The sequence below is a fragment of the Macaca nemestrina genome, chromosome 10, assembly GCF_043159975.1.
Source record: "Macaca nemestrina isolate mMacNem1 chromosome 10, mMacNem.hap1, whole genome shotgun sequence".
Lineage (NCBI taxonomy): Eukaryota > Metazoa > Chordata > Mammalia > Primates > Cercopithecidae > Macaca > Macaca nemestrina.
In genome coordinates this window covers 22,958,970-22,970,604 of record NC_092134.1, presented here as the reverse complement: position 1 = coordinate 22,970,604, position 11,635 = coordinate 22,958,970, and the positions used below count along the sequence as shown (strand labels likewise).

The 11,635-nt window shown below is 41.3% G+C and overlaps 1 protein-coding gene across 3 annotated transcripts in view; it reads left to right on the top strand.

Annotated features, from left to right (window-relative positions):
* Nucleotides 1–11,635, top strand: part of LOC105493427 (ATPase sarcoplasmic/endoplasmic reticulum Ca2+ transporting 2) — a 70,576-nt gene that overhangs the window by 42,597 nt on the left and 16,344 nt on the right. For all 3 annotated transcript variants that reach the window (XR_003020869.2, XM_011761046.3, XM_011761045.3), the window contains exons 7-11: nucleotides 2,833–2,918; nucleotides 4,019–4,483; nucleotides 8,821–8,909; nucleotides 9,400–9,502; nucleotides 10,551–10,682. Coding sequence is in view for 2 of the 3 variants with exons in the window: in XM_011761046.3 (XP_011759348.1) it covers nucleotides 2,833–2,918; nucleotides 4,019–4,483; nucleotides 8,821–8,909; nucleotides 9,400–9,502; nucleotides 10,551–10,682 (875 nt within the window). In the remaining variant the exon portion in view is untranslated. The remainder of the gene's footprint in view (nucleotides 1–2,832; nucleotides 2,919–4,018; nucleotides 4,484–8,820; nucleotides 8,910–9,399; nucleotides 9,503–10,550; nucleotides 10,683–11,635) is intronic.

Sequence of the window (11,635 nt, the reverse complement as noted above, 5' to 3'; positions counted from 1 at the left end):
GACTGAAGCGGGCAGATGGCTTGAGCCCAGGAGTTAAAGACCGGCCTGGGCAGCATGGCAAAAGCCCATATCTACAAAAAATACAAAAATTAGCCAGGCCTGTAATCCCAGCTAGTCAGGAGGTTGGGTGAAAAGATCACTTGTGCCCGGGTCAAGGCTACAGTGAGCCACGCTTATGCCTCTGCACTCCGGCCTGGGCAACAGAGCAAGACTCTGTCTCCAAAAAAAAAAAAAAAAGTTGTAATTTGTTCATTACCATTGGTAATAATCTTAAGGTTGAATTGTCTGTTTTGTGGAAAGCAAATTACTTATTCGATGTCCTTTTTCCAGGCAAGAAAAATAGACTCCAGTGCTGTAATTTTTTTCATTGGAGGAGTGCTAATGTTGCGTCTGTCTTTACAATATCCAGATACACAGTTAACAAAAGTTAGCCCCATAAGAGATGAAAGTTGTACTACCTGGAGTTTGCACAATTGTTTGAAACATTTTCCCGTTTTTGTGTGATAAAAGTACAGTGTAGGGTGGAGGGTTCATATTAACTGGAAGTAAGTTTATCAGAAGAATTAACTTTAAATACAATGCTAACTTGGATTAAATAGTAAATATAAAGTCTAAAGGCTCTCAAGATTTATCTGATTATCTGTTTTGAAAAACAACTAATGTCGTGGAGACAGTGATGTGAGTAACCTGGGCTCTATTTTTTTTTTTGGTATTGTTTCTTTATAAATAGCTTACTTATTAAAACTCTCATTAGCAACAACAAACTGGAGGCCAGTTAAGCCATAAAATGTTGGGGAAATGGTTGGGTTATATTTGTGAAATTCTCATAGTGTGCCCTAAAGACATAGTTGCCATTTAAAAACTTTTTTTTTGAGACGGAGTCTCGCTCTGTTGCCCAGGCTGTAGTGTAGTGTCGCGATCTCGGCTCACTGCAATCTCTGCCTCCTGGATTCAAGCTATTCTCCTGCCTCAGCCACCTGAGTGTCTGGGATTACAGGCGTGCGCCACCACGCCTAGCTAATTTTTGTATTTTTAGTAGAGACAGGGTTTCACTGTGTTGGTCAGGCTGGTCTCGAACTCCTGATCTTATGATCCGCCCGCCTTGGCCTCCCAAAGTGCTGGGATTACAGGCATTTAAAAACTTTTTAGGCTGGGCACGGTGGCTCATGCTTGTAATTTCAGGACTTTGGGACGCTGAGGCAGTAGGATCACTTGTGGCCAAGCGTTTGAGAGAGCAGTTATAGTCTCTATAATGAAAAACTTTTTTTTTTTTTTTTTTTTTTTTTTTAATTAAGACAGAGTTGTACTCTGTCGCCCAGTGGCGCGATCTCAGCTCAGTGCAACCTCTGCTTCCGGGGTTCAAGTAATTTTCATGCCTTAGCCTCCCTAGTAGCTGGAATTATAGGCGCACACCACCGCACCTGGCTAATTGTATTTTTAGTAGAGAGAGGGTTTTGCCCTGTTGGCCAGGCTGGTCTTTACCTCCTGACCTGAAGTGATCTGCCCGCCTCAACCTCCCAAAGTGCTGGGATTACAGACATAAGTGATCACACCCAGCCTATAATAAAAAACTTTAAAAGTTTAAAAAAAATTTTTTGAACTTCATAGAGGTTCTCGAATATTTTCTTTTGTTAAGTAATCATAATGTAGTTTTTGGCTAACTTGTGGAATCAATTTTTTTGGTCAAATATTGAGAGTGAAGTTTGCTACCTGTGACTTATTTAGAGACATATTTTACTCAGATTGACCCTAATTGTATATCTGTGACGTGATTTTTAAATTGAAATCAGCCGGGCATGGTAGCGCATGCCTGTAATCCTAGCACTTTGGGAGGCGGATGTGGGTAGATCACCTGAGGTCAGGAGTTTGAGACCAACCTGGCCAACATAGCAAAACCCGTCTCTACTGAAAATACAAAAATTAGCCGGGCATGGTGGCACATGCCTGTAATCCCAGCTACTCAGGAGGCTGAGGCTGGAGAATTGCCCGGGAGGCAGAGGTTTCAGTAAGCCGAGATTGTGCCACTGGACTCCAGCCTGGGCAACAAAGCAAGACTCTATCTCAAAAAAAAAAAAAAAAAAAAAAAAGGAGTAGTTCTTTATTTACCGTGTGATCTTTCCAGTACACTTGCTAATTGCTACTTCAGAGTATAGCCAGATGTGGTGGCCCACACCTGTAATTGCAGCACTTTGGGGAGGCCAAGATGAGCAAATTGTTTGAATCCACGAGTTGGAGACCACCCTGGGCAACAGAGTAAAACCCCGTCTCTCCAAAAAAATACCAAACAATTAACCTGGCATGGTATTGGGTGCCCTTCTATTCAGGAAGCCACGTTGGGAAGATGGCTTGAGCCCGGGAAGTTGAGCCTGTAATGAGTTGTGATTGTGCCATTGCATTCCAGCCTGAGTGATAGAGCAAGACCCCTGTCTCGGGGGGGCGGGGAAAGAAGTATCAGTATACATGTTATTTATTAAAGTATACAACAAATATGTAAATAATATAGTCACAGTATCAGAGTATAAAATGATTACCGAAAAATGAATTAATTTGAACAGTTACTCCAGAAAATAAAGGTAATCAGTGAGGATTCTACTTGAAAATTCACTTTTTTATTTTGGAATTGTGTTGATTTTTATCCTGACACCCTTTGGTCTGGTATTAATTTCCATTACTAAATTTTCCCAGCTTACCTCCTTTGGATGAATTTGGCCTTTTGCCCCTTTTCTCACACTGACATTATCCCAAGAGTGGTAATGGGTGGGCATGAATGAGAGTCTAGGTTCTTGGTGTGGGTCGCAGAGATCTGTTTTTTCTGTCTCACAACCCGCTTAGGTGAGTCTGTCTCTGTCATCAAGCACACTGACCCCGTCCCTGACCCACGAGCTGTCAACCAAGATAAAAAGAACATGCTGTTTTCTGTAAGTACTTTATGAAATGTGTTTTTAATTAGAGACATTTCTAAAGCCTCATGGTCCACAAATGTTACGTTTTTCACTGCCAGCCATCACTGGCTATCATTCTAAAGGATAATCACACTTTTCATGGTCAGTCTTAGCTGTCAGAATATGGCAGTAACATAACGTGTGAGTTAGATGTCTTTTAGTTGGCAAGTTTTGGGGGACCAAAAAAAAAAAAAAAAGACCAGCTCAGACATCTTCCAACTCTTACTTGCAAACATAGTTGAAAAGTAGATTTGTTTGGAAAAGCCTTAGCCAATAAAGGGTATTTTCAAAATTATGTAGATGACAGCTGCTATTTGTATGTGGTTCACAATAAGAAGGTGTGTGTTTAGAGAGAGAGAAAGCAAATGTGGCAAACAATACTGGTGAGTCTAAGTGCAAAGTATATGAATGTTCATTTTACTATTTCAGTTTTTCTGTTGATCAGAAAAATTTTTTGAAGAGTGAGGAAATGCATGGATTTTTGGTTTGGAATCTGTAATGATTTTAAGTTGGGGACATTTGTAGGTTTGTATGAGAGCCTGACTACTACCCATAGTAAGTAAATAGAGTTACCCTGAAAATAATGAAGCCATGTCCTTCTCTTATAACACTAGAAATTAAAATGGCATAGGAGAGACTGCTCGCACTTAATTTCATTGGTTTTTGGATGCTGGCACATGATTAGGGGTTCTCAAGATAGCCCATGGGGCTAGTTGCCTTTCCTATTACAGTGAGAAAAGTAGGGGCCTTGAGTTGTTGGAGCCAGAGGTGGAGAATGCTTAGAGTTGAACTATACGAGTTTGAAAAATTGGGAACACAGAAGGGTTAGAGCACTGCTTGAAGATGGTCTGCAAATAGAAATCTAGGTGGGTCATTACAGAGCTGCCTGGTATAAGTAAGTACCACATGGAGCATTGCCTGTTGTCACAGTTGTATGGCTGGTTGCTTGAACAGTAGCCAGTGGAAGGCCTAGTAGAATGTGTTGAGAATCTGGGTGCCCTAGTCAAAATCCAGTGTCAGTATTTAAGTTGGGATGTGGTATTCATCTTGTGACCAGTTCTCTACTTCTGTCCTAGGGTACAAACATTGCTGCTGGGAAAGCTATGGGAGTGGTGGTAGCAACTGGAGTTAACACTGAAATTGGCAAGATCCGGGATGAAATGGTGGCAACAGAACAGGAGAGAACACCGCTTCAGCAAAAACTAGATGAATTTGGGGAACAGCTTTCCAAAGTCATCTCCCTTATTTGCATTGCAGTCTGGATCATAAATATCGGTCACTTCAATGACCCAGTTCATGGAGGGTCCTGGATCAGAGGTGCTATTTACTACTTTAAAATTGCAGTGGCCCTGGCTGTAGCAGCCATTCCTGAAGGTCTGCCTGCAGTCATCACCACCTGCCTGGCTCTTGGAACTCGCAGAATGGCAAAGAAAAATGCTATTGTTCGAAGCCTCCCGTCTGTGGAAACCCTTGGTTGTACTTCTGTTATCTGCTCAGACAAGACTGGTACACTTACAACAAACCAGATGTCAGTCTGCAGGGTAAGAGGAGTAGTTTAGAATATTCCCTGTGGTGGTTCTTTGTTCATCCTACCAATATGCCTTCATGCCATCAAAACTTTTGATTTGTAATTTCATACCTTTCTGTGGGCTGTGTGTATAGCCTGAGCTTAATTTCTAATATTTGAGAGGATCTAATCTTTAATTCCTAAAACTGTTTCACGAAATACAGGACATCTGCATGGCTGATGTACTTGTATTAGATGTAAGAGAATTAGAGAAATTATATTTTCCTTTAATTAAAAAAAAAAGACTGGGCGCGGTGGCTCACGCCTGTAATCCCAGCACTTTGAGAGGCCAAGGCAGATGGATCACCTGAGGTCAGGAGTTTGAGACCAACCTGACTAATATGGTGAAACCCCATCTCTACAAAAAAGACAAAAATTAGCTGGGTGTGGTGGCATGCACCTGTAGTCCCAGCTACTCAGGAGGCTGAAGCAGGAGAATTGCTTGAACCTGGGCGGCAGAGGTTGCAGTGAGCCAAGATCATGCCACTGCACTCAATCCTGGGCGACAAGCAAGACTCCATCTCAAAGAAAAGAAAAAAAAGACACACAGCTGTGACTCACTTGTAGCCTCAACCTCCCAGGCTCAAGTCCTCCCACCCCAGCCTTGTAAGTAGCTGCAACCACAAGTGCATGACACCATGCCCCACTATTTATTTTATTTTTATTTTTTTTGTAGAGATAGGTTCTCACTATGTCACCAGGCTGGTCTTGAATTCCTGGGCTCAAGTGATCCTCCTGCCTTGGCCTCCCAAAGAGCTGGAATTACAAGCATGAGCCACCACACTCAGCCTCCTTTGTTATTTTCCTGATCCTCTGTCTCTAGGTGTATGTTAACAGACAAGTTCTAGAGAAAGCTGCTAGTTAACCTCTCTACCTGAAGTCCTAGTTGGTTTTTCTATCACATGTTGAATGAAGCATGCTTTTTCCTAAAAAGTAGATACAGTCATCTCTCAGTATTCACTGGAGATTGGTTCCAGGACCTCCCTCAGATTCCAAACTCTGCAGATGCTCAAGTCTCTGAAATGAAATGCTTCAGTACTTGCATATAACCTTGTTCATCCTCCTGTATACTTGAAATCATCTCCAGATTACTTACAATACCTAACGTAATATTATAAATGATATGTAAATAGTTAAACTGTGTTGTTTAGGAAATAATGACAAGAAAAAATTGTACATGTTCAGTATAGACGCAGTTATTTTTCTATCTGCTGTTTAGTTGACAGTGGATGTGGAACCCACAGATACAGAGGGCTGACTAAAATTGCTTTTAACTTGCTTTATTGTGTGTATTCATCATATATACATATATATATATTTTGTATATATATATATATAATATATATATATATAGTTTGTTTTCGTTTTGTTTTGTCTTGAGACAGAGTTTCACTCTTATTGCCCAGGCTGTAGTGTGATGGCCCAATCTCAGCTCACTACAACCTCCGCCTTCTGTGTTCAAACAGTTCTCCTGCTTCAGCCTCCCGAGTAGCTGGGATTACAGGCATGTGCCCCCCATGCCTGGCTAAGTTTCTGTATTTTTGTAGAGACAGGGTTTCTCCATGTTGGTCAGGCTGGTCTCAAACTCCGGACCTCAAGTGATCCACCCGCCTCCTCGGCCTCCCAAAGTGCTGGGATTATAGGCGTGAGTCCCCTTGCCTGGCCATCGTATATTTTTTGACCACCCTTGGATAAAATAAATGATTTAAACCTGCTGTTAGAAAAGTAACAACTGAATAAATGCAATAATTATACAGCTGAATTATAGGGAAACCTCATATAATATGAGCATTTAATAGCACAGTGTTATGTTTTCTTAGAATGGGCTTGTTAAATAATGCTTCTGTATGATATTGAAAGGATGTAGTTATCTTGGCCTTATCGTCAGGTTTTAGATAATTATTTTTAACATCGGAAATTGTTTTATAATCATTGAAGCCCTGTGAATTTTTATCTTGCCAATTTTAAGTTCATAATGATTTTTTAGATACAGGTTCTCCCTCCCCCGCAAGCTCCTTGTGAGTCCAAACCCACATTTAGAATTGACAGAACTGGGGTATTCCAACTTTCAAAGTGAAAAGCTTCTAGGTTTGTCTTAGGTTTCTCCAGGATATTAAGGTGTTTGACTGAGCTACTTAAGTTCTTACTTTTTGGAACCAAAAGGTTGGATGAATTGGCTAAAAAGTCAGGTTTATCATACTGGTTGTTTCAGGAAGAGAAAGGGAATTTTCTTATTTACTATTTTGTGTCTCACTTAGCCTGAAAGCGTTAATTCCTCAGAATAGTCTTTATGTCCATGAAAGTAAGCCATGTATAAAACTGTAATTTTTAAAATGTCAGTTTCCCAGTTCATTATAAAAATTCTTTTGTTCTATTCTCCCTTGAATGACTTGACTTAAAATGTTTTAATAAAGAAAAAGCTTGCCTGTTCTGAGTGAAGCTTTACCTCACAACAGAAAGCTGGTGCTAATTGGTATTCTGCAGGAGGCTTCTTGCAGTGGGTATTGCATAACTGCCCTTGACTTAGGAAGATTTTCATCCTGCATATCCTAAATGGTTGACTTGCTCACAGTCAAAAATGTCTAAGTACATTTAGATTTAGCTCATGTAGATTCAAATTCTGAATGTCTTTTAGAATATTTTGGGCTTTGGTATAGACTCAGAGAATTTCACATTTTTGGCTGGGCGCGGTGGTTCACACCTGTAATTTCAGCACTTTGGGAGGCCGAGGCGGGTGGATCACCTGAGGTCAGGAGTTCGAGACCAGCCTGACCAACAGGGAAACCTTGTTTCCACTAATACTACAAAAATTAGCTAGCCGTGGTCGCAGGTGCCTATAATTTCAGCTATTGGGGGGCTGAGGCAGGAGAATCACTTGAACCTGGGAGGTGGAGGTTGCAGTGAGCCATGTCATGCCATTGCACTCCATCCAGCCTAGGCGACAGAGCGAAACTCTGCCTCAAAAAAAGAGTTATTTTAAAATAAAGATTAATTTCCTTATTGAATGCAAGACAAATTGCTCTGAAATGATGTTTACAACATAGCTTTTTGTTGGTGGTGGTGGTGGTGGTGGTAAGGAGTTTCACTCTGTCGCCCAGGCTGGAGTGCAGTGGCGCAATCTCAGCTCACTGCACCCTCCGCCTCCCAGGTTCAAGCACCTCTCTGCCTCAACCTCCCGAGTAGCTGGGATTACAGGTGCCCACCACCACGCCCGGCTAATTTGTTGTATTTTTAGTAGAGGGGGTTTCACCATCTTTGCCAGGCTGATCTTGAGCTCCTGACCTCGTGATCCACCCACCTTGGCCTCCCAAAGTGCTGAGATTACAGGCGTGAGCCACCACGCCCGGCTCAACATGGCCTTTTTAACTTGAGTTTTACATTTTTAAAATTCCCCTTAGAGAATGATTTGATCAGATTATTAATTGCTCATATTTCAGAGAAAGCATGAGAAACTATAGTTTTGACATCACTTTCTGTAATTTTTTCTTTTTAGAGGAGGTTTTAAAACTTTTCATTTGCAAAGAAAACACAAGCCTAAATCTTACTTTTCCAAACTGGGCTTCTGAATTATAATTTGTGATTGCAAATCAAGCAGTGGAAAAATTATCTTTAAGAAAATAGCTTATATCACTTTAAAAAATAAAATTAATCCTTTCCTAAGCATGCTTCCATCTGTATTGTCTAGGGAACATCAGTTCATTCAGCTCTGCGGGCTCCTTACTGTATACATATAGTTATGCAGCTTCATAGAACATGAGCTATTGCCACAATAAAAATAAGTGGGAAGGAGCAGAGAAGCAGTTTGTCTTATTTTACTCGGGAAATGTTTATGCAACTCTGAAATGTGAGTTTATTCTTCCCAAGCTTTTGTGCTTAGCTCTAAGGCAGGACTGCCTAATACCACTCTCAAAGCCAGCCATTTGAAATCTGGAGTTCTGAGCAATCTAAAGAGTAACTTGTCTCTGGAACTGACCTTTTTGCTGACCGGTAGTCCTCATAACTTGGGTTTTGTGTGGGTTGTTTTGTCTTTGGTGCCACTGCTGCTCATTCATTCAGCACCTCAGTGATGCTGTTTTTCATACTGTTTGATTGGTCGGGGGTGTGATGGGTAAGGCAGTCTAATATAATTAAGCTAGTTAGAGTAAGGGACAGTACTGCTGATGCTGAGTGAGCCTCAGTGAGTTTTATTAAAGTTGTTTTTGTAAATGAAAAAGGTTGTTTGCCTTTGTCTTAAGCTAACAAAGGTAGTTTATTTGTGTAGTATTTCTTTAAAATCCCTTTTAAATACTGTGATGCCCTCTACCCCTACAGATGTTCATTCTGGACAGAGTGGAAGGTGATACTTGTTCCCTTAATGAATTTACCATAACTGGATCAACTTATGCACCTATTGGAGAAGTGTGAGTAACCCTCCTCCTCATTTAAAGGATCCCGTGTGGCAGTTTAGTATTTGTGTCGATTTGCAGCATGTCTACAAAGTTAAGACAGCTTTCTGAATGTGGCTCAAGACAACACTTATTACTAAAGTAGTAAATGTTTTTAAAACAGAAACTTTGAAAGACGAAACAAAGGTTATAATCCAGTCATCTTTTTGCATCTTCTGGGCTCCAAACTTTCAAGAGGGATCTGTGTTTGTTATTCGCTGATGCCAGTGGTGGAAGAATTGAATTGACTAAGAATTTCTGGTCTTTTTACTGATTGATTTCTGATATCAGAGATGCATTCTCTCTTTTGTTTTTGTCTAATATTGGCTCTGGCATCAGATTCTTTGGAATTTTTTCCAGTATATTGTCCCAAAAATTCTGTTTTCATTATTAAACAATTGGGGGGCGGGGGGGAATCAATAGCGGCAACCACATCCTGCTCTAAGAGTGTTTTCTCTTTGGGCAGGCATAAAGATGATAAACCAGTGAAATGTCACCAGTATGATGGGCTGGTAGAATTAGCAACAATTTGTGCTCTTTGTAATGACTCTGCTTTGGATTACAATGAGGTAAGTCTCTTCATAAATTAGAAGAAATGGCTGTTCCTAGTTCAGGGGTGGGGTGGGTGGAATGAAAGTCTAGCCTTCCTTCCTCCCTTTCGAAAGTCACGGGTGCCTGATTTTGTTTCCCCTTTCCATTCAGGACCTTATGGCGGGGCCAGCATGACCTCACCAAAGAAAGCTGAGAGCCTTTCACATATCCTCTGTGACTGAGCATTGCAGTTAGTTAACTAAAAGTTGTAGTATTATGTGATGTTCTTATCTGTTGATAGCATACTTACTATAAATGAATAAAACCCAGGATAGAAAATGCTGTCCTGAAAGCAAAGGGTATGTTTCTGTCTCAAAGGCAAGCCAGTCCCTGTCAGAGACAGAATGTGAACTCTTCAGAATGATAAGCAGTGACATGGAATTACATTATTATGTGAAGGCGCTCTTTGAATTAATAGTGCGATCAGTGGCTTCTTATGTTTGGGTGAAATAATAAATACTGTTATTGATGTCATCTTATGTTTAAGGGAAATGAAAAACCTACTTATTAGAGTAAGATCACATGCATACCTGTACTTTGAGTATGTTTTTAATTATCTGGGTTACCTGTTCCAGAGAAGGATAAAAATGGCCTTACAATAATATTGTAATAGGGCGGGCACAGTGGCTCATGCCTGTAATCCCAGCACTTTGGGAGGCTGAGATGGGCGGATCACGAGGTCAGGAGATCAAGACCATCCTGGCTAACATGGTGAAACCCCATCTCTACTAAAAATACAAAAAATTAGCCGGGCATGGTGGCGGGCGCCTGTAGTCCCAGCTACTTGGGAGGCTGAGGCGGGAGAATGGCGTGAACCAGGGAGGCGGAGCTTGCAGTGAGCAGAGGTCGCACCACTGCACTCCAGCCTGGGCGACTGAGCGAGACTCCCTCTCAAAAAAAAAAAAAAAAAAAAAAAAAAAGTTGTAATAGAGGGCAGATTGTGCTTTTGTGGAAAAAAATATTAAAGAGAAATTTATCTATGTACTTCTCCCTTGTTTCTACTTTCTGTGCCTTTAACCAATACAGGCAAAGGGTGTATATGAAAAAGTTGGAGAAGCTACAGAGACTGCTCTCACTTGCCTAGTAGAGAAGATGAATGTATTTGATACCGAATTGAAGGGTCTTTCTAAAATAGAACGTGCAAATGCCTGCAACTCAGTAAGTATTTGAGCCTGGTTTATTGTTCATGCTGCTTATCAGTTGTACTATATACACTTAGTGTCTGCACTGTCCTACTCTCTTAGAAAACTGATTATACCTTATCTCCTCAAACTTACAATATTTCCTTCCCCATATTCCCTCTCACGTAAGATGCTCTTCCTGGGTATTTGACAAGAAAATAAAAGCAATGAATAGCTAATTTCCGTGAGCGACCATCTGTGCCCACAGGGGCTGCCTTCTCCCATAGTGCTGTGAAAAGTGTTCTTGCTCCTAGCAGAAGCCACCTCCTCCCAACATCTTTGCTGCATTATTGATTTCCATCTCTACTAGATGTTCTTCAGCATAGAGGAAATAATAGTGTCTTTCTATCTTAAAACTTTCCTTTGACCTTATTTCCCCTGACAGCTATGACACTACCACACTTTCTTTTCCTGTTCAGTTAAACTTTTTTTTTTTTTTCTCTTTTGAGATGGAGTCTCTCTCTGTCGCCAGGTTGGAGTGCCGTGGCGTGGAGTGCTTGGCTCACTGCAACCTCCGCTGCTCAGGTTCAAGTGATTCTCCTGCCTCAGCCTCCCTAGTAGCTGGGATTACAGGCACACGCCACCACGCCTGGCTAATTTTTTGTATTTTTGGTAGAAATGGGGTTTCACCATGCTAGCCAGGCTGGTCTCGAACTCCTGACCTCAGGTGATCCACCCGCCTCGGCCTTCTAAACTGCTGGGATTACAAGCATGAGCCACCGTGCCTGGGCATCAAACATTTCTTAAATCATTTGATGAGACCAGCATAACCAAATACCAAAGGTCAGTGTGGTGGTGGTGGTGGCAGTGGCAGAGGGCACGGACATTGTGCACTATACACTGAACAAATGAGTGGCCTCTGAGCCTTTTTCTTTCTGCCTGTCAGAGTCTTTGAGCCAGGGCTCATTCGACCAGCATCACTATGACAAG